This window comes from Ambystoma mexicanum, chromosome 4p (genome assembly GCF_040938575.1).
Source record: "Ambystoma mexicanum isolate Mex_15411 chromosome 4p, UKY_AmexF1_1, whole genome shotgun sequence".
Lineage (NCBI taxonomy): Eukaryota > Metazoa > Chordata > Amphibia > Caudata > Ambystomatidae > Ambystoma > Ambystoma mexicanum.
In genome coordinates this window covers 103,137,329-103,160,350 of record NC_090927.1, presented here as the reverse complement: position 1 = coordinate 103,160,350, position 23,022 = coordinate 103,137,329, and the positions used below count along the sequence as shown (strand labels likewise).

General features: G+C 46.7%; 1 protein-coding gene across 6 annotated transcripts in view; it reads right to left on the bottom strand.

The window, feature by feature from the left end:
* The window catches only part of NRBP1 (nuclear receptor binding protein 1), a 1,221,009-nt gene that overhangs the window by 989,874 nt on the left and 208,113 nt on the right, over positions 1-23,022 (bottom strand). For all 6 annotated transcript variants that reach the window (XM_069605466.1, XM_069605470.1, XM_069605464.1 and 3 more), the window contains exon 6: positions 17,377-17,471. In XM_069605466.1, coding sequence (XP_069461567.1) covers positions 17,377-17,471 — 95 coding nt within the window. The remainder of the gene's footprint in view (positions 1-17,376; positions 17,472-23,022) is intronic.

Sequence of the window (23,022 nt, the reverse complement as noted above, 5' to 3'; positions counted from 1 at the left end):
TAGTGATCTAGGTGCCAGCTATAGGCAGGGTGAGACAAGGTGCAGTTGCAGGCAAAGTCAAAGTTCCAGAGGAAAACTGTTCAAACAAGTAAGTATTTCACTTTAAAGCTAGTTGAGGGTCAAGGGACTTCAGAGAAGACACCCGTTACAGAGAATTCTCAGAAATGTTACAATTCCCTTCTACCTTAGAGACTCCCAGCTCTTTTGCTGGACTTTAGGACTTTTTAATCTTAACCCTAGAGAGTGAGACCTTTTTCCCACTCATGCATTTTTGTTTAATTTGAACTCCGTTTCATTTGGTTTTGGAGTCTGACAAACTCCATAAGCATCATCTTTTTACATTGTGTCACACAGCACCTTCAGTGCAGTGGCACAGGGAAGTCTTCCAGATTTCCCAAAGGTTTAAATACCTTCTCTTGGTTAAACTACTGTTTCCAAGAGCAGTAAAGTGAAATTGACATACATTTAACTTTCTAGACCCAGCACACACCATCTTACAATAGGGTGCTGGAGGGGTTACTCAGTATCCCCTTGGTCTAGTTTCTCATGTAACATTTTTACATTGCCCTTTCTATAATTAATGGCTGGTGGCAGTTTGCTTTTTTCTACCATTCAGTGTGTCTTCCGCAGGCTGCAATTACAGCTGCAGGAAAGCACCCATGGGTGCCCATTTTGTCAAAATGGCCCGCCATTTCTTGTTGGAAAGGTCCTTCTTGAGATGTACTTTGCGCCAAACCAGGTTTGGTCCCTTAGTTTGTTTGGTCTTTGGCGGGATTCACTGGACTCGAGTGTGTGGCAGGTCAGGAAGCGAGGGAGGTTGGTGCTTAGTCTCCATGGGTATGCAGCCAAAGTTGATTGGCTGGCTGCCCTTGGAGGACAGCCACCCTGCTTTGGGAGTGACAGCTAGACTGCAAATGAATAGGAGAAACCTGCATAAAAGGCGAAGTCTTTTGCTTGGAAGGCAGAGTTGGAAGGCAGAGTTGACCACTGGACGAAGGAATCCGAAGAACAAGTTGGAAGAGACACCTGTTGCAACTCCTGGACCATTGGTTTGCCCGGTGAAGCCCTACTGCAGTGCTGAAGTTCCGAATTCGCCTTGACTACAGAAGCCTTGCAAACGACTTCTCCCCGTGGTTTGGTGGGACCAATCGACCCCAAGACAAACTCATTTGGAAATCCTCTCAGAGTTGGCTGTACTTCCATTGCTGCTGCAGGAACAGATTGCCAGGGAGAGTAACACCAGAATCAAGTGTCGTCAATTCGAACCCGAGCTCCAGGAAGATTCGCCACACTCCCATGAAGCAGGACTGACCAAGCCTGAGCTACTTCAACAGAGTGTTGGACCCCAGAAGCAATGAAAGTCTACCAAGTGTATGAGAACCGCCGTGGTGCTATTCGCGAGAAGCTGAAACCGTGAAGTGCCACTGATCTGAAGTTTGCCAATGCCACCGCCGACCTTCAAACTGTAGTGCAGGAGCCCCCACACATCCTCCCTCTTGTCCCCACGACGGAGGCCTTGGAACAACAGGATCTGCCATACTACAACTGGAACAGAAACCAGCTGGAACACATTTCTTCAGACCTAAGGTACTGTAAAGTAACTGGTACTTACCTCTTGTGTTGCCTTGCTAGCTCTCAGTTAATACTGGTCTTGGTTACCTTTGGCAGAGTTGCTTGCAGCTTTAGCCCTCACAAGCCTCTCAGCTTGTGGCCCTAAAGTGATTTCATTTTCTACAGATTACTAAAACATTGTGAAAAACTTTCTACTTGCATTCAAGAAGTGCTTCAGCTGCCCTACACATTGCTCAATTGACATTGGCTGTCCTGGCTCCCTGAAAGACTCTTCTAACCTCTGACTTTGTGCTTTAACTATCCCGCAACAAAAGTCACATTCTTTACTTGTTAAGCTGAGAAAGGGTTAATTTACTTTGTATTGGGGGTTCAAAAGTACTTGCCTGCTAAATAATATATTTGTTACCCATCGTTTTATTCCCAAACCTTTTCCTTTTGACGCCAAACTCAATATTGCTCTAAATGTACCAGTGAAGGTATTTAAGTCACCTCAGGGTGTAGAAAGTGTGTGTGTGTGCCATCCCCAAATGGGTATCCGATTTATTGAAACAGTGTGTGTATTTTTGAAGTATATTTTTGTGTTACATATTGCTCCCTTCTAAAGAAGGCCTATTCAACTGACTGTTTAATAAATAATTGTTTAATCAAGAAACCTTAAGTGTAAGAGTTTATTTGAATACCTGTCACTGTGAATTTGTTACATCTCTACAGCTCACATTGACCCCTCTTGAGATAAGCCTGGCTGCCCAGTCACTCTACCAACGTGTGTAGTACATGCTTTATAGCAAAGGTTGGGTTAACTATTGCCAAGAGGACAAGGCTGGTGCAGTCTCCCACAGGGTACTGCATACAATCTTGCCCAACAGTTGTCAAAGAGTAAAACATTCAAAAGACACCATGTATAGTCTTAAAAATGACAGCCATAAAAAGAGTAAGACCGAGTGTGGAAAAGATTCCCACGCATTGAGGTATAAGGAAAAATAATCCACCAGTAAAAGCAAAGCTTTTTGGGGTTGACCCAGGTCAGGAAGACTTATCATAGCTATGAAAATCTTACCCAATAAGTTAACCCCCTCCCCCCAATTACTGCCCAGGCTGGTATTATGGTGATAGGTGCATGCAAAACAAAAGAAAAAGGCTGCTTACATAGCTTACTTGTATAAAGTATCATTCCAAATACCCCCCTGCAAGGAATCCCACCTGTTCAGCATGCTTCAGCGCAACTCCCGAGACTCCTGAAACGCCAAAGCACTGCTTCGCCAGAGATGCTGCCCAGGACCACCAAGCTTCAGGGGTACAGATGCCAGGCCACAAAACCGCAAAAGATGCAAAGGGGGACCTGCCTGGAGTCTTCACTGCCACTTATATCGCCTGCTGTCCCAATTAGGGTGAACTTCGCTGCGTTCCGTCTGCTGTGTCTTGGGGAGTCCTCTTTCATTGGAACACCGGCTTTGGCCGTTATCCTGAGGTGAACTGGCTGTCCTGCTGTATGAACTTCATAATCGTCCCATACAGACCAGCGATCTAGTACAAACCAATCCAGGCACCAAATTCCGCCACTCAGCTATTGCACCCGTGTGACCCCTGCACACTTAATTAGGCATTTATTGTTACGCTCACCTGGATCCCACAGGGGCGTCGGTCGGACCCAGACAGCTGCGGTCTCCACCCACGTGATGCGTAGTGCAGCGATGACTGACTGGATCTGCCCTCCTAATCTTGTCTGCTTAACCCGTAAAAATATTCTCCTGCAAGTGGAGGGATGGATTTAGCCACTTGTGGATTCAAGTGATGGCACCCCCACAGTCCTCCCCAACTAATCACCTCCGAAATGCCCTCACAGCAATCTCACCTTCTATTCTTAAAAGATGAGCTCTCCATCCTGTGTGGATTTGCAGGGGTGCGTCGATTCCAGTTACTTCACTGGTTTGAAGGCTCGGGAGAGTTCGAGAGTATGGACTCAGAGGTTCCTGGTGAGGACCAGTAAGTATTAAGTTCATAGAGTTCAAAATGTCCGATGTTCACTCTTGTTCCCCCCTTCCTTTCTGGTCTTGCAGCTGGCTCGTGAAAAGATGCTCTTGTGGCAGCTGGTGGCGCTCAGGTAAGAGTCTGCATTACCCGGTGCTGTCCGGTAAATGTTGCACGTGGAAAACTTGTTTCGTCTCTTTACAGATGCGGCACGTGAAAACATGGAGAGTCAAAAAAGGATGCCTCCGGTGGTAAATCCAGTAAGTCTATGGTGGCAAGAATTATATTTGTTGGTTCCCTCGGCTCACCTTGTGGTTTTCTTTTGTCTCCTAGGTGCCGAAGTTCGGCAAAGAAATGATGGAGGCAGTGCCGACCCAAAGGATGCTGTGAAGACTGGTGAGTATGGCGCGGCGCTGCAGCTGGAGGTGCGGCGCGTGCAGAAATGATGTTCTTTACTGGTCCGGAGACTAGATGGATCCAGAATCAGGTGTGGAATAGAAATGAGTTAGTTTTCGAACCTTGTCCCTTTCTTTCCTCTGTTTTAGGAGCTCCGGATTCGAGGCGGGCGTGGCAGAAGACTGGATGAAGGCTGCAGGCACGGTGAGCGTTAAGCTGCTGGAGGCAGAATAACGCGAAGCATGTGTTGCTGGTCGGGCGTGATTTAAATAGCCTCAAAAGTAGTCCCAGGTAAGAAGTCCCTAGAACCACACCCGAGTAAAAAAAATAGTCCCTGTAGAAAAATAGTCCCTTTCAGGCTATAAAAATAATCCCTGGACACGAATAGTCCCTTTCAGGCTTCATGTTGGATTGGAGTCATTTGCAGCATGGTCTGCCTGAGGTAAGTAATGACTGAGCCTGGCGCCTTAGGCGCCAGGACTGAACCCAGATAGCCCCTAGCCGGGGCTGCTGAGGTTTTTACTAAATGTCTAGATGCCTGCTCCCGGAGCTGATGGGCTTGATCCGGATGCCTGGGGGTAGGCATCATGACATTTATATAGACCGTTTTTAAAACCCTACCAAGATAAGGTAGCAGAGTGGCAAGGCTTAGTCTCAGGAAGGGTGCCAGTGGTATAGGGCTACAACGGATGAACACAAACACCAGTAATTCTAGTTACACAAGTATACAAAAAAAACACTAGTTTATTGGCCCTTTAAAATACACACTACTTAAGTAAATCTCTATTCAAATATTGTCACATCACGACGATAAAAAATATATATACATTCACCCTTAGCAGAAAGAGGAATAGTATTTGATTCAATTACCAGTGAAACAGGCAAGTACTCAAACATTAGAAACAAAAAGAACACTTCAGGATAATCACATCACAGCTTCAATAGCTCTTACAAAGTACAACACTGAGATGGTTTGGGTCCCTGCACGCAAAACTCACCAGGTCTAAAGTACATACTATATAGGTAAGTTTATTAAAGCATTGGTGATGCCAGTGGTGATTATTGTTAAAAGTCCAAACGTTCGATGAAGTTCAGGTAAGTAAACTCACTCAATCCCAGTAAATAGGACAGTCCTAGGAAGGGATCATAGACCAGGCCTCCACCGACCAAACTCAGGAAAAGCGATTTGGGACAGGACCCTACACTGATTTAATGCTATGGAAGATTGGGGAAAAGGGGGAAGAGGGGGTCAAACCGGTTGGTCACCCTAGGTTACCTGGGGTCAACCAGACATGGACTCCCTGCTCACTGTGCTCAGAGAGGCACAGCTTCACTCACTGATGAGGCCCAACAAGGGTGAAACACGTGTATGGGGTTGCTGTTGGTACCCTTATTCAGAGAGGAATTGCCATAGCATTTTGGTGCTCGACTGTCCATGTGGCCGGACAAAGATTGATATGTAAATAGTCATTTCCCATCTGTGAAAGGTACAGTTATCAAAAAGCGTGTGCTGCAAACGCTCATCTCAGAAAAGGTTATGCCATGTTCTTTCTGGAGAGGAGTGCCTGCCACCTTTTTTTTAGAACGGTTTGTAAACTTACACTACCCCTCCCCTTCCACCCCCGATTTCTGATTCATCCAGAGACCACATCTGGTGTTCCAGAATCTGCTGGGAAAACAATCTTCTGTGCTTGGTAGAGTCAAGAAAGGCCTAGGATTCATGGTTGCAGAATTTAGTTTTGGTCCATCGCAGTGCTTACGAATCGGTTCCAGACAGCTTTCAGAAGAACACCCCAACGAGGAAAGTTTAAGACATCTCCGGGCAGGTCACTTCCAGGGAGCGAAGGAGGAGTGTTGCAATTGGAGTTACCATAGGCAGAGGCAGGCAATCTTTAACGAACGAATGAAGAAGCCGGCTCAGCACAGCTTTCATTCATGCAAGAAGGGTGAAAATACATGAGCAAGCTTCTTGTTAGATATGTTGAAGATACTCAAAGTTCCAAGGATGCACAGAGTCCAGCAACTTCTGCAGAATTCAAAACTTGGCATTGTGTCCAAACAATGATCAGCCACTAAAGGTAGAGAGCTTGCCAGTCCACTGGATGGTCCAGACACTTCCGATGGCACAGATCCTCGAGCAAGGGTTGAGACTAGTTCAACAGTCCACAGGTCAAAGGACAGACAATGGACTTTGAGATCGGGACAGTAGCAGGGCTTCACATCGACAGCATTGTGTCGATGCAAGCCAGCTTCAGAGGTCATTCTTGGGCTGCACTTCTTCGTAAAGGTGTTAACTCCACAACTATCTGTCAAGTGGCTGCAGAAGCCTTCGTCTCTCCGTCCGCAAGGGTTTGCACTGAGCATGCCCAAGCACACCAATGCTAAGGATGAACAAGTTACTTCTTACCTGGTAACGTTCTTTCGACGGGATGTTCCCCTGACGTATTCCTTATCTTTGATAATACGTTTCCAGCTTGCTGGCCTCGGAAATTTTTTCTGTAGAGGGCGCTGCGCGTCGACGTCCGCCGAGTCGATGTCGCTAGACGGCCACCGTATCGGCGCCGACATCACCATGCCCATAAATAGACACGCGCTGCGTCCGTTGCTCAGTTCCGTTTTGTAGTATAAGAAAAGACATGCCTGAATCAGTTAGTAACCTTGGAGGAGCGAAAGCTGCAACCACAAGGGAAGTTCACTGCGGGGATGGATGGGAGGGGCGATAAGGAATACGTCGGAGGAACATCCCCGTCGAAACAACGTTACCAGGTAAGAAGTGACTTGTTCTTCGAAGGGATTGTGTCCTCCGATGTATTCCTTATCGTTGATAGACTCCCATAGCAGTGGTATGTAATTGGAGGAGGGAGTGATAGTCTTATGTATCCCTTTAGGGATGGACTGAGTGTAATACGGCCTTGCCAAATCTGGTCTCTTGAGTAGTGGAGGAATCCAGATTGCAAAATTTTGTGAATGTATGTGCGGACGACCATGTGGCAGCCGCACATATGTCCCGGACCGGTACCCCTCTCTGGAGAGCCGAAGAGGCTGCGATACCCCTGGTTGAATGAGCCCTGAGGTTTTGGGGTGGCTCTTTCCCTGCTAGTCTATAACATTCCAGGATGGCCAAGATAATCCACCTGGAGATGGTTTGTTTTGTTATGGTAGTCCCAACTTGTGCCCTGAGTATCCTACAAACAGTTGGTCTGCTTGCCTGATCCTAGCCATTCTGCTGATGTAAAAGCTGAGAGCTCGCCTAGGGTCCAGCCTGTGTAGCCTTTCCTTCTCTTTCCCCGGATGGGGAGGAGGGTAGAAAGAAGGCAAGGTAATTTTCTGAGTAATATGAAATTCAGAAACCACCTTTGGGAGAAAATTAGGCTTCACCTGAAGGACAACCTTGTCCTTGTGGAAGATTGTATGTGGGGGTTTACAGGAGAGAGCCTGTAGCTCACTCACCCTCCTAGCAGATGTTAGTGCTACAAGTAGGACAGTTTAAAGTGTGAGAAATCTCAAAGCGCAAGAGTGAAGTGGCTCGAATGGAGTGCCCATTAAGAAGTTTAAGACTAAATTTAAGTCCCATAACGGAACCTGAAATGGTTTTGGAGGGTAAACATTAGTTAAACCCTTGAGAAATTGTACCACTAGAGGAAGTTTGAAATGCTATGGTTCCTCCGCAGTGCGCTTGAAGATGGAAAGTGCTGCGAGACAGCCTTTTACAGTGCCAACTTGAAGGCCTGAGTTTGCCAAGTAGAGTAGAAACGTTAACAATGTTGGTGTACCGCATGAAAGGGTCGATATTCTCTTCCCTACACCAGCTGCAAAACTTGTTCCAACAGCAGCGGTATAAAGACTTTGTTGCTGGTCTTCTGGCCGAAAGCAACACCTCCATGACGTCATCAGGGAGATCCCAATCCTTGTGCCTCAACCTTTCAGAAGCCAAGGTTGAGGGTTCTGGTGTCTGGATGGAGAACCTGACCTCCCTTCTGCGAGAGAAGATTCTCTTTGAGTGGAAGACGGATTGGAGGACAGATGGACATATCTAGAGGGTCCGGGTACCGCGTTCTCCTGGCCCAATCCGGGGCAATTAGGATCATGGTTTTCCGTAATCTTCTCAACCTCCTGATCATTTGAGGAATAACAGGGACTGGTGGGAATGCGTAAAGGAGTGGGAACTCCCAGTCCACTACGAACGCATCTCCTAGAGCTCCTCTCGGGGGAAATTCCCTTGAACAGAACAGGTCGCACTTCCTGTTGGTGTTTGTGGCGAACAGATCCGCCTGAGGGGTTCCCCAAAGGGCGAAAATCTCTTGAAGGAATTCCTGAGCAAGCTCCCACGCGTGGGAGACTGCTATGCCTGCTCAGAGCGTCCGCTGTCAAATTCTTCTCTCCGGCTAGGTGGACTGCCGATAGAGAGATTCCTTTCCGAATTGCCCAAAACCAGAGCTGCATTGCCTCTCTGCACAGTGGCAGTGATCCTACGCCTCCTCTTTTGTTGAGGTAGTGCATGGCCACCGTGTTGTCCGTCATTATCAGGACATTTCTCCCCTGTACTGATGGCAGGAAAGCTTTCAGCGCTAGTCTGATCGCTCTCAGCTCTAATAGGTTGATAAGTAGTCTGGACTCCGATGGAGACCAACGACCGCTGATGGTCTAGTTGGCATGGGCTTCCCACCCTGTGAGCGAGGCGTCTGTGACTACTGTTATCTCCGGCCATGGTTGCCAAAAAGCTCTCCTTTCAAGATGTTCTCTGAATAGGCCCACCATTGAAGGTCGTGGGCTACCTTGTCCGGAATCCGGAGGAGGTCTGACATTCTCCCTGAGAATTGTGACCACTGACTTCTCAGTGCCCACTGAAGAGATCTCATTCTCAGGCAAGCCTCTGGCACAAGGAAGATGCAGGATGCCATGAGGCCTAGCAACCTCAAAGTCGAAGGCTGGGAGACGCTGGGCATTTTGAAACTTGGTGACCATCTGTAGAATATCTTGAGCCCTCACCTCTGGTGGCGAGGCTTTTCCCCAGGGAAGTGTCCAGGACCGCTCCAGTGAACTGGAGTCTCTGCGATGGTATCATCTGTGACTTCTTTAAATTGAGGGAGAAGCCCAGTCTGTGAAGGAAGAGGCAGACATAATCTAGCTGGGTCTGGGCCTGATCCGAAGATACAGTCCTGATCAGCCAAACGTCCAGGTAGGGATAGACGTGGATCCCTTCCCTCCTTAGACTCGCCGCCACTACTGACATCAGTTTGGTGAAGACCCTCGGGGCAGAGGTCAGCCCAAATGGCAGAACTCGAAATTGATAATGAGAGTTGCCAATAGCGAACCTCAGGTATTTCCTGTGCTTTAGATGGATTGGCACATGGAAATAAGCGTCCTGAAGGTCCAGAGATACCAGCCAGTCCTGGAGCTGGAGGGCCTGAAGGATCTGAGAGAGAGTTACCATCTTGAACTTGTCCTTCCTGAGGAACTTGTTCAATTCTCGTAAGTCGGGATGGGTCTCAGTCCTCTGTCCTTCTTTGGTATGAGAAAGTAGGGGGGAATACCAGCCCTTGTTCCTGTCCGCTACAGGTACCGGTTCTATGGCACCTTTCTCTAGCAGGTCCATAATTTCCTGCAAGAGGAGCGGATCTGGAACTTTTAGGGAGCTGTTCCCCGGTGGATGACTGAGGGATGTGTAGAAAGGGTAGGCAGTAACCTTGGGCAACTGTCTCCAACGCCCAAGCATCTGACGTTATAGCCTGCCATTCCGTAAGATGGTGAGTTAACCTGCCCCCTACAGGTGTCTTGTGTGCGAAGGCCTCAGAGTGGTTTGGGGGCGGCTGATGCAGATGCCGAGGGTAAAGAGGCACCTGCTGCGGTCTTAGTACCTTTGACCCGTCCACCTCGGGTGGATCTTCTTTGGCCTCTTTGAGCCGGCTGTCCTCTGCCTTTTCCGAATGCGGAATAATAGAGAAAGGACTTTCCTCTCCCAGAGGTTCCTGAGGGGCGAAAAGGAGTTTGGCAGATAGCAGCTCCTAAGGATTTTGCTGCTGCTTTAGAAGTCTGTAACTTTTCCAGACTGTCATCTGCCTTTTTCCCGAATAATGAAGAGCCGTCAAAGGGCATATTCAAAAGTCTGGCCTGTACATCAGGGGCAAAGCCAGACTTTCGCAACCACGCATGCCTGCGGATTGTTGTACTTGCCGCCATGGCCCTGCTGATCCTGTCAGCGGAATCGATGCCCGTTTGAAGTGATTCGCACATGGCATCTTTGCCATCTTGAATGATGTTAAGGAAGGCTTCCTTCTCCTCTCCATCGGGTATGCAGTCAGCCGCAGATGAAGCGTACTCCCATAATGTGTGACTGAACATGGCGAGCGTACAGGTGGTGTTGATGGACTTCAATGCCATACTATAGGGAGAGAAGACTTTGCCATAGAGTCGTACCTCTTGTCATCCCTATCCTGTGGGACAGTAGGGTAAGCAGTCCTACTGCTGGATGAAGTTGCCGCTTGAACCACCAGGCTCTCTGGGGTCGGGTGTTTTGACAGGTGTTCAGGGTCAGCAGCCGCTACCCTATACCTTTGTCGACAGTCTTTTATTGACTGCTGGGATAACTTCGGGAGTTTCCCAATTGGATGCAATTTTCCTTTGTAGGGCTGCATGGAAGGGGACCACCGGGTCCTCCTGTGGGCCTTTGTCCAATATATCCGTCAGATCATCCTGTTGGAAAACAGGTGAAGGTGCAGACCAACCCATAAACTCAATTATTCTTGCCATCAGGGTTCTATATGGTGTTTCGGCATGTTCCCCTGGGTCTGGCTTTACAAATTCCACTTCTGGAGAAGTGTCAAGTCCACTTGCCTCATGAAGTGAGTCCTGTAGTTCCTTCAGCCTTCTTTCTTCAGAGGTGAAATCCTCTGCAGCAGGCAGTGTGGATCTCTGTAAACCAAAAGTTTCTTGGTCAGAGTCTTCCCTTTCTTCATAAATTGAAGAAAGACCAGGGTATTCTGATCTCTGAAATGGAGTAAAGCCCATCTCTAGGGCCGAAGGAGCCAAACTAGTCGTTAATGGACGAGAAAATGTCAAAGTCGTCGAAGCCGATGTAACCGGCTTCGAAGGCGCCGAAAAAACTGGAAGGGGTCTCAAAGAACTCAAGAGGATCGGGATCCTACTCAAGTGCATCGACTACTGTCTCGGCGTCGTGCCGGAGGCCCTTGAAAACACTGTTGGCTGTGGAGCCTTGGTCCTCTCTTTCATCAGCGTCGACGATGGTGTCATCGACCGATGCGTCGAGGAACCCTTCGACAATGGCGTCGATGGCGCCGACCCATGCGAAGGAATCTTCGATGACGGTGTCGAAGGAACCTTCGACGACGAAGACGGTGCCTTCTTACCCGATGGCTCATGGCGCTCTCGGGTGGAATGTTTCGCCGGGTGCTGCGACTCGCGGCGTTTTGATTTTTTGGGTTTTTCACCCAGGGTATCACCCTCCGTTGTCTTCGAGGCAGTCGAGGCCGCGTTCTCGAAGACGCTCAACATTTTCTTTCTGAATTCCTCCCACTCAGCTTGAGAACTGTGTTTGGTGGGACAGGAAACACTTTCTGGGGACACCGAAGACGAGGAATGGGACGTTTGACGTCTCTTTTGAGTGTCTAGATCTCAACGAATGGTGGGAGCTGCTTCGAGATCTAGAATGGGAGTGTTTGACGGCGAGGAGACGAATGCCTCTACTCAGCCGACGAAACCTTCGAGGATTTGGCTGACTTACCTCTCTCGAGCTTCCCCTTTCGCTCCTTCAGGGCTTTCGCTGTCATGGACATGCAGTCCTCACACTCCGAACAATGGTGCTCTGACCCCAAGCACCATAAACAGACCCTGTGTGGATCAATTATTGACATTTTACCACAGTCTCGACATTTCTTGAAGCCGGATCGCGGCGTCGTCGGTTCTGATGAATAAGCCATCGAGAACGATAAGGAATATTCGTGAAATAGATTTAGATAAACCTGACTCAACTGAGCAAGGACGTTCCAAGGCCCCACGAAGCGCGGAAAAACGGAACTGAGCAACGGACGCAGCGCGTGTCTATTTATGGGCATGGTGACGTTGGCGCCGATACAGTGGCCGTCGAGGGACATCGGCAGACGTCGACACGCAGCGCCCTATACAGAAAAAAATTCCGAGGCCAGCAAGCTGGAAACGTATTATCAAAGATAAGGAATACCTCGGAGGACACAATCATTTCGAACTGAACATTTAAACAGGTGGTGTCTATCCAATGTTCTATAGTTTTAAGAAGGATTTCTAAAAATCAGACCTGGCGGACATTTTTTAGCATGCAGCCCTAGTTCTGGTGATCAGGGTGGTCTGAGACTTTACCCAAAACAAATGTGGTAAGCAGTCAAGGCTTCGCCTCAAGAGTATGAGTGTGGTCAAGGGACCCTCAATGAGTCCACACAGGATATTGCACAATAACTCAGTTTAGGCAGTCAATAAAAACACAGTTCTTTATTTAGGCCTTTAGAGCAAACAAAAATGTACTTAACAGGTATTAACACAAGATTTTGTAATACAAATATACACAATCAGCAGTATTTTCAATCACTATACATCAGGTAACTTTCCATGTAAATCAGGTACGTAATGCAGATTAAATGACATCAGTCTCAAGTTCAATTCCTTAAATGTTAAAAGTCCAAACCCTAAGCTGTATTTGGGCCGAGTGCCCAAACGTCACAGATTTCAATACAAATTTTCACAGGAAGATTTTTTCCAAAGGGATGCATGGGGTGGTGATTCAGAATAGTTTCAAAAGTTGACAATTTACCAGGACAGGTAAGCTCTCCTCCAGATGCGAGACTAACCCAGGGACAGGATATGTGACCCAGATTGGACAACCAAAGGTGAGGGAGATGGGAGACCAAAGGGGTGTGCACCCAATGTTATCCTTTGGAGGACGGGGGCAGGCAAAGTCCTGCTCATTTACCCCGCGCACCTGTGGAAATAAGAAAATACAGTAATCACATTTAGTTAGCAAAACCACATAAGATAGTATTTCTGGAAAGAAAACAGTTGGTTCAGTAAATACTAGCAGAGCTTAAGGTTATAGAGACAGTTTCTTCATACAGCAAGGCTTTTAAAGTCCTAAATGAAACCCTCGCTAAAAGACAGTTAGGAGAGGCTCAAAGTCTTGTGAAGCAGCAGAAAACAAATGTTCCTGTGGATACTTTAGAGTCTCTATTCTTTAAGATAGCAATAACTAGCTGCCCACAGTAGCTTAGGCATAAAAAAAAAGTTCGAGGATGGATTCTACCCGATGTGGCGGCGCTGGACCGGACCTGTGGATTCCTTGGTCTGATGACCAAAGGCAGGACAATGGACGGGATCTCTAAGCAGCAGTCTCGAGACAGGACCTCTGGCATGGATTTCTTCAGCTCAGTCTGCTGTTTAGGCGCCTTTTCTTTAGCATCAACAAAGGACACGATTGGCCCAGTCGATATTCGATTCCTGAAGTCCAGCACTCTGCTGAGGGGACTTGGACGAGTCAGATTGTGCCTCTGGAAGCTCACCTGGAGCTCAGCAAAGACGGGACGGATTCAGCATTTCCATGACAATGCCCTTCATTTGGGCCTTAGGTCTGGTGGTATTGGGGTTCCTCCGCTCTGTAGCGGCACAGCACCTCAGGAGATGGCTCGGATTAAAGTTACACTTGGGACTGGTAGGTCCCACCAGTCAAAGGGAAGGAGCCGTCCTCTACGGAGTTGTTCTGTCGCACAGAAAACGGGGTCAGGGCAGCAGTGGCTGCTTCACTGTGTTGCAAAGGGTCTGCAGGCGTCTCTGGTCTTCATCTGTTACTTCAGTTACCATTGGTAGACTTGCCTTTCACCTCAGGAACCTCACCTTTTATTCAGTTTAAGCACACTCCTGCGCAATCTCGCACCGCAGTTTACAGAAAGGAGGGGGTGGCTGTCCAATCAGGACAGCCAGACCACCAGTGGGAGCTGGTTCCATTCAGGAAGACAGCAGGGGAGTGACACTGGAACATAGGCGAGGACACCCAAAGGTTCCTGCCAAAGGCAAAACACACACACACACACACACACCCCTCCCAGAATGGTAGAAGGGCTAACCAAGAACAATCACGCTAGAAATATTGAAAAAAAGAAAGGAGCCACCAATTTAGAACTTACGTAGCTCCATTGTGCACAAAAAGGGCTATGAACATAGCCTGCGGTAAAAATTAACAATAGTTGGTAAAACACATCCACTGCCACTACCCATATCTAGAGAGTTGTCCGACTAAAAAGACACAGGAGCAGTGAGAAGGGGGGGGATACTAAATATTCCCTTCATACTCAATATAAGGTGGTGTGAGCCAATCTCTCAGACTATAAAGTTTTAGTAAAGATACAAGTATCCCTTGTTAGGCAAAGTTTGTATGCAGTACCCTTAGGGTGCACTACAACAACTCTGACTACAGGTAATAGGAAACCCAACCTTTGGTATAAGCTTGTATTACACAGTTTTGTTAGCGTGTTGAGCAGCCAGGCTCATCTCAAGAGGGGTCAATGTGAGCTGTAGGGGAGTTGCAGAGATTTACAGTCACAAGTATTCAAATAAACTCTTACACTGAAGGTTTCTTGAATAAACAATTATTAATGTATTAATGAGTCAGTTAGTTTTAGAGTAACCCTTCTTCAGAAGGGAGCAATATAACACTCAAATACACTTCATTACTACATACTCTTAGTTTCTAAATCAGTAAAGACCCTTTTGTGATGGCCCAAAGACACAACCTACACCCTCAGGTGACTTCAATAGATAGGGTGCTGGGGACATCATTACTTTACTGTTTGCATTTAGAATACAGTTAGAAGTTCTAAAAAAGAAAAAGGTTATTAGAACAAACAAGAGACCACAAATATTCTTAAGCAGGCAAATACTTTTGGATCCCCTAAGCAGAGTCATTATGTAGAACAGGCTAGGCCAAAGTCAGTGGGCAAAAGTCTTATATAGGATGAAGCACTTCTGGTAGTTAAGTAGAAAGGTCTTTGCACAATGTTTTACAAGTCTGAAGAAAAGAAGAATCAAATGTAGGGCCACAAGCCGATTAGACTTGCAAGTAGCAGAAGATGCACGCAACTCTACAGTAAGGGGCAAGGTCTCTCAGACTTTACAGTATCTTTGTATTGAAGAAAAAGTGCAGCAGATGGCTTCTATTCCTGTGCAGCTCTGCAGATCTCACTGTTGCTGGGCCTCAGTCGGGGGGACAAGAGGGAGGACATAGGGGGACTCATGCACTGCAATGAGACAGTCACCTCTCGCAACTAGCAATCTTTCAAACAAGTGGCACTTTAGTGTTTCAACTCATCTGGACTACAGCAAATAGCAACACTGCGGTTTCCGGCAGTCGAGATGGACTTTCCTTGCGTCTGGAGTCCTGCACTCTGTTGAGGCTCAGGCTCGGTCAATCTTGCTTCCTGGGAGTCCGGAGGATCTTCCCGGAGCTCTTGGCCAACTTAAAAGCAACACACACAATCTGGTGTTCCACTCCCTGGCTATTCGGTTTCCAGCAGCAACTCTGGAAATGCAACCAGCTCCGAGAGAATGTCCAGGTGACTTTGGTCCCACCAACTCAAGGCGAGAAGTCGTCCTTGCAGGGGCTTCTCTGTTGATACGAATTTGAAGTTTCAGCACAGCAGCAGGGCTTCACCGGGCTAATCAACGGTCCAGGAGTTGCAGCAAGTGCTCTCTTCAAGTTCTTCTTCGATTCCTTCGTCCAGTGGTAGACTGCCTTCCAAGCCAAAAGCCTGGCCTTTTATTCAGTTCTCTCCCATTCATACCAGCCTAGCGGTCAGTCACCCAGCAGGGCGTCTGTCCTTGCCAGACAGTCAAATGGCCAAACACCACAGACTGCATTTGGGTCTCCTAGGAGACTAAGCACAGGGAGTTTCGGGCACCTCCCTCACTTCCTGCCCACCCCAGACACCCTGGAGCTAGAGGTGGGCTTCAATCATGAATCCCGCCAAAGGCAAAGCAAACAATGGGACCAAACCTGGTTTGGCACGCAGAGTAAATCTCACGAAGGACCTTTCCACAAACAAATGGCAAAAAAAGACATATGGCACCCTTGGGTGCTTTACTGCAGCTGCGAACGCAGCCCGCAGTAAATGCACACCAAGGTAGTTAAAACGAAACCACTGCCATCAGCCATTCAGAGAGGAAAGGTTAACAAAAATGTTACATGAGACGCTAGAGAAAGGGGATGCTGGGTAACCCCTCCAGCACCCTATTATAAGTGTGTGCTGGGTCTAGAAAGTTACAAATGTAAGTAAAGTTAATTTCACTTTACTGCTCTTGCATACAGTAGTTTAGCCAAGAGAAGGTATTTAAACCTATGGAAAATCTAAAAAAGACGTCCCTGTGCCACTGCAGTGAAGGTGCTGTGAGGCACAATGTAAAAGATAATGCCTATGGAGTTTGTCAGACTCCACAACCAAAAGAAAGTATTCAAAATCACATTCAAATACATGAGTGGGGAAAAAATGTCCCACTCTCTCCAGGTTAAAAGAATCAAGTCCTCAAAATCCAGCAAAGTTGCTGGGGGTCTCTAAGGTGGAGGGAATTAGCACATTTCTGAGAATTCTCCCAAACATCCCTCTATCCTTAACAGTAGAAAGTAAGGATACATAAAGAATCTCAAAGGAGAACCACCAAAAGTGTTCCCAGCAACACTGCCCATAAGGAGTGTTGTGCTGCAAATGTAACATACAGATGCCTTAAGAGATGGAGGTAATTAGACTCAATAGGACAGGTAAAACACAGAAAAGAGTTCGAGAAGACCGAGCCCATAAGAATGAATGAGTGGAAAGAGGCTCCAGTCATTCAGGATATAAGGAAAAAGAAGCAGAAGTCCAGCAAAAAGTGCTGGGGTCTCACCACGAGCAGTGATAAAACCTAAAACTGATAAATCTCGAACTAGGTTGTATTGCTTATCACGGTTCTCAGGAATATGGCAGAGTACTAATATTCAAGAAACAATTTGATATTTTCCAAATTGGATGTCATATGGTTTGAGAAAGGCGTTTTGTGATTACAAAGTGCATAATCTTGAATAAGTTATACTGCAACCGCTCTGTACACTTTATGACTACAATGTTACCAGAACCGCATTCATTAACTTCATGTTTGACTGCAAGAACCACCACGCTGCACCTCCCAGCCCAGCCGTAGCAACCCCCCGCCCGCAACACCCAAACAACAATGAGCTAAAGGGAAACGTACACCGTCATCAGAACACTGAGGTTTACCAAGGAAAAGCTTGCATCACAAGCACATTTCTAAGCCGTTATCCACTTCCGGTTTGTATCCATTACACAAATTCAGGGTTAACTCTTCCCATAGAATGTAACCGGACCGGCCATAAGAGGCCTTGTTGCAAATTCCACACAGCTCACTGCCCCTTACCTGAGCCAATTTTGATCAGCCCATTGTGCTGGATGAAGATTGTGTCACAGGTCAGGTTGCCATGGATGATGGGCGGATCACAGGAATGCAGGTAGCTGAAAGGTAACAGAGCAAATTGAGTCTAGGTGTTGCGTCATATAAACAACCCCCTTCCAAATGGCAATTACGGAAATTAAGGAAATCACAATCACAGGAATGTTCAAACCAGTTTCCACACCAATACATTAACTGGGTGGGAAAAGTTGCATGTATGAAGAAAAAAAAAAATTAACTATTACAACTCACGCGGATCATGGAAGCCCAAAAGTTTCTAAATTTAAGATGCAGGTATACGTGCACTAGGTCATACTAGGAAACTCCTTCCGACGTGTAGTCAAACCCTGCAGTTCAACTACAGAGACCACTCTACAGCCCATCAAATATTAAAACTGGTTGCCTGTAAAGACCGAACCTGCATAGGAAATCAAATGAAGGGTCTGGACATTGTGGAGCAGTACTTGGCTCCTTTGGTTTCTTTACTACACAGCTGGTGTACCTTTACTAGCGTTAGCCCGGGCAATTGTTGGAAATAGGCAAAATGTAAATGCTTAATCCTGCCACTAATCGGGTGTCAGTATTTTGGGGGAATAGGTGCACAAGTGAATTGCTGAATTTGCAAACATTCATGTACAGCACCAAACACACCAGGAACAGCATAGCATCACTCCTTGCAAATAGAAATGAAGGCAATGCTTTGCATCAATCATGAGGAAATAAACGTCCTATTTAGCTCCTTGCTGTGGTTTAAGAGCCTGGTTAGCTTTACACCATCAGCTACCAGGAGCTAATCTGGGTCCCCAGGCCAATTGACGCCAACCTACACCGGGAATTTAACTATATCCATATGGACACACTACAAAAAGACCACATCCATACACCATTTAAAGCATAAGGGATCATAAACCCTTAAAAGGATAATTGTGCTTCTTATGTGAAAGTTCGATTTGTGGAACGCTATGTACTAGCTACTTGCTCCCCAATGGTAGCTCCTAATCACTGTTAACGCTGGATACCCAGGAGCTGCATTTAGCTCCTGCTTATCTTAATTGCAATCCCTGCATTGGGGTACAGTTTCTGTTTAAAAATTATTATATTTTTTAATTTTATTTTTTTAAAGGTCTGCTCTTTGTATTTTTGTTTTGGGGACTTCCTTTGTCGGGGAAACCGCAAGGAAGGCCTGAAATGGTTTTTCTGTCATACAAATAAACAAATCAAATACTGGGCTTGAATAGCACTAGACAGTAGCCTTCATAGTAGTTTGAACTGCTTAAGCCCAGTTCCCGACACTGGGCAGGTCACTACACTTCCTGTGGGGTGGGACTGAATGTTTGGCTGTGTAAGGCCAACCTAATTGCTATAATATTAGTTTTAAATCCCCCAATGGGATTGGTGGTCTGGTAGAAACCAGCCTCTATGTGAAGAGACATGGGAAACCTGGTTCCTACATCAGTTGTTCCAGAGTTTGAAAAGCAAAGCAGGTTGGCTTACCTGCTGGACGATTCTGCTTAAATTATGAGACCGAGACTCCAATACTGGTGAGATGGTGGTCTCCGGTCTATGCTCTGGTTTGCATTTGAGTGCAGAGCATCCTCCGAGGTCTTAACCATCCTAATGTTGGTCCTCATCTGCTTGGGCCAGGCTTTACATCCAAGACCATGTTGTGGGCCATTTTACAGCAGTTTACCGCCACAGTCCTCTGCTTTGGATCCTGCCTTGAACGGTAACAAACCCAATACCCCACCAAATCTGCTTTCCGGTCAGTCTTACTCAACACCACTGTTGTCCTGCTGCAATGACTGTTTTTGCAGGTGTGCCAATCAGATTTGCGTGCTAAACCAACAGGTTCTGCCAACCAGTTACCTCCAGTTATTCTGCTTATGGGTGGTGGGCCCTCCTCCTGCGATGGACCATTTCGGCCATCGTGGTCCAAGTTGGCTCAGGGTTCCAGTCCCCGGTTGACCGGATCGTCCATTTTGCCTTGCAAAAGCTTCATTTACTTCCACCAATTCGCCTTCTGAGAACCAACTTTTTGGAAGAAAATAATACGTAAGTATCTCTGGGCTGGCAGGTTTAGATGCTCATCCCCAGAGGTCCTCACGGTCATAAGGTTCTGCAGGTCACCCTCAAGTATATGGCCCTATTGGTTAACATTGGGGCTGGCCTTCTCTGCTACTAGGTACTGGATCTCTTGTTTGGGTCTTCAGTGTTATTGTTGGGAGAGATTTTCTATACTCTGACCCTGGCGGACTGTTAGGCAAGATTGTATGCAGTAACCTGTGGGCGACTGCACCAGCCATGTCCTCTTGGCAATAGTTAACCCCAGCCTTTGGCAGAAGCATGTACTACACAAGTTGTTAGAGTGACTGAGCAGCCAGGCTTATCTCAAAAGGGGTCCATGTGAGCTGTAGGATTGCAATATAGAGTTTCACAGTGACAAGAAACACTTGCACTCAAGGTTTCTTGATTAAACAATTATTTATTAGTTTAACAGTCAGTTGAATAAGCCTTCCTTAGAAGGGAGCAAATATGTAACAAAAATTTACTTCAATAAACACTCAGTTTCAATAAATCCGTAGATACCCATTTGGGATGGCACACAGACACTTTCTACACCTGAGGAGACTTCTGGAACTAGAAAACTGTGGACATTGATATATCACTGGTACATTTAGAGCAATACCGAGTTTGGTGTCAAAAGGAAAAGATTAGGGGATAAAACAAAGGTTAACAAATAATCTTAAAAAAGATAAGTACATCTGAACCCCCCAATGCAATGTAGTTTTGACACCTTCCCAGCTACACAAGTTATAGAATGTGTGACTTTGTTGAGGGATAGTTAAAGCACAAAGTCAGAGGTTGGAAGAGTTTTTCCAGGGAGCCGAGACAGCCAATGTCTATTGAGCAAAAGTCTAGGGGAGTTGAAGCACTTGTTGAACCTAAGTAACAAGTCTTGCACAATGTTTAGAAATCTGTGTAGATGATGAAATCCCTGTTGGGCCACAAGCTGAGAGGCTTGTGAAGGACAAAGCTGCAAGCAACTCGGCAACTCACCACGTCGTGATGCCCCAGGGTCTGAGCGTGTAACAAATGGAAAAAAAAAAAATAAACAGGCAACTAAGACACGTCAACTGAGAGCTAGCAAGGCTACAGGACAAGAGTTAAGTACGCCAGGTCTAAAGAAATTGGTTCCAGCTGGCTTCTGTTCCAGTTGTAGCATGGCAGATCCTGTTCCTGGGCCTTAGTCGTGGTAACAAGAGGGAGGACGTCTGGGGACTCCTGCACTACGATTTGAAGGTTGGCAGCAGAAATGGGCAAACTTAAGATCAGCAGCACTTCACGGTTTCAGCTTCTCGCAAATTGCACCACCACGGTTCTCGGCTACCTTATGGGCTTTCCTCACATCTGGGGTGCAGCTCTCTGTTGGCTCAGGCTTGGTCAGTCCTGCTTCATGGGAGTCTGGAGGATCTTCCTGGAGCTCGGGTCCGACTTCAAGACAACACTATTCTGGTGTTCCTCCCCCTGGCAATCGGTTCCTGCAGCAGCAATGGAAGTACAGCCAGCTCCGAGAGGATTTCCAGAGGAGTTGGTCTTGGGGTTGATTGGTCCCACCAACTCAAGGGGAGGAGTTGTCCTTTGCAAGTCTTCTCTAGTCGAGGCAAATTCAGAGCTTCAGCACTGAAGCAGGGCTGCACCAGGCAAACCAATGGTTCAGGAGTTGCAGCAAGCAACTCTGAAAGTTCTTCTTTAGATTCCTTCATCCAGTGGTCGACTAGCTTCCAAGCAGAAGACTTCGCCTTTTCTGCAGGTTTCTCCCATTCATTCGCAGTCTAGCTGTCACTCACAGCAGGGTGGCTGTCCTCCAAGGACAGTCAGCCCATCACCTTTGGGTGCATTCCTGTAACCAAGGGGATTAAGCACAGGTAGTTTCGGGCATCTCCCTCACTTCCTGCCCTGCCACCCACGCTGGAGCCAGAGACAGCCTTCATTGGCGATTCCCGCCAAAGACAAAACGGACAAAGGGACCAAACCTGGTTTGGTGCGCAGAGTACATATCAAGAAGGACCTTTCCAACAAGAAATGGCAAAAAAAAAAGACAACCAGGGCCATTTTGGCAAAATGGGCACCCATGGTTGCTTTACTGCAGCTGCAATTGCAGCCGCGGTAGAAACACTGAATGGTAGGAAAAAGTAAACCACTGCCAGCAGCCATTAATTATAGAAAGGGTAACAAAAATGTTACATGAGAAACTAGACAAAGGCAATACTAAGTAACCCCTCCAGCACCCTATTGTAAGATAGGGTGTGCTGGGTCTAGAAAGTTACAATGTCAGTAAAGTCAATTTCACTTCACTGTTCTTTGAAACTTGAGTTTAACCAAAAGGTATTTAAAATGTTGGGAAATCTGAAGGACTTCCCTGTGCCACTGCACTGAAGGTGCTGTGCGTCAATGTAAAAAGATGATGCCTATGGAGTTTTACACTCCAAAACCAAAAGAAAACGTGTTCAAGTCAATGGAAAATACATGAGATAGTGGGGGAAAAAGGCTCACTCTCTCCAGGATAAAAATTAAACGTCCTACAGTCCAACAAAAGGGCTGGGAGTCTCTAAGGGAGAAGGGAATTTGCACATTTGAATTCTCCCCAACATGGTCAGATGAATACAAGGCCAACCTATATTGTGACAGGGACAACACTCAGAGCTGTAGCCAAACCAGTTCAAGGTAGCAGTGACGAGAGGTCTAGGCTAAGTCAAGAGATGGTGAGCTTGTAAAGTGTCCACAATAAGGACACACAGTGACCATGTGTTATCTATTGGCCCCACGAAAACTCTAGAATGGTTCAATTAAACTTAGTTTTTGAATTTTACTTTCAATAGTTCTTCCGATCCATTGCGTTTGAGATTCTCATGCCAATTCCTAGGCTGCAGTATTTTAAAAAGGTTCAAGGGTTCCATTTTCATATTTATAAATATATGGGATTAGCACTAGAGTTACCAGAAGGCACAGTTTGCACTTGCTTAATCTGTTTGGAACACCAATCTGTGAACCAACTTTTCAACTACTTCGTGTTCCTAGTGTCCTTGCAGTACACGGACATGGAATTCTAGCAGAGGTTGGCCCCTATGCTCACCTCTGTTGCAATTTGGGGATTGCTTGGCAGACTGGGCTTTGCTCCTCCTGCGGTGCCTTGGTCCACTCTTGGGCTCTCACATGGTTTCATAGCTTTGGTAAGCATGACCAGATTGCCACCTCTCCATTGCGTACCCTGGTACTTTGAGCGCTCCTGAAGCTTCCATGCAGTGCAGAAATGGCCCACTAAATGAAGCATAAAGAAATGTACTTTGCACACTCTCCAGTAACCACTCAGCAGTATGTCAGATGCCTCCACACTGACTGCATATCATTTAAGTCTGGCGATGTCTTCCATAGAAGCTCACTATCCCGTTTGAGTCATACCATGATACAAGCACATTGGATTTTGACTCCAGGAACTGCTACAGCAGTGCACCTTGATATTTCTGTTTTTCCCCAGACTGGCCTCACTTGACTTCACTGCTGTTGCATGCCACACTAAATGTTTATTCTATGTAATTATAGTAGTCATTTATA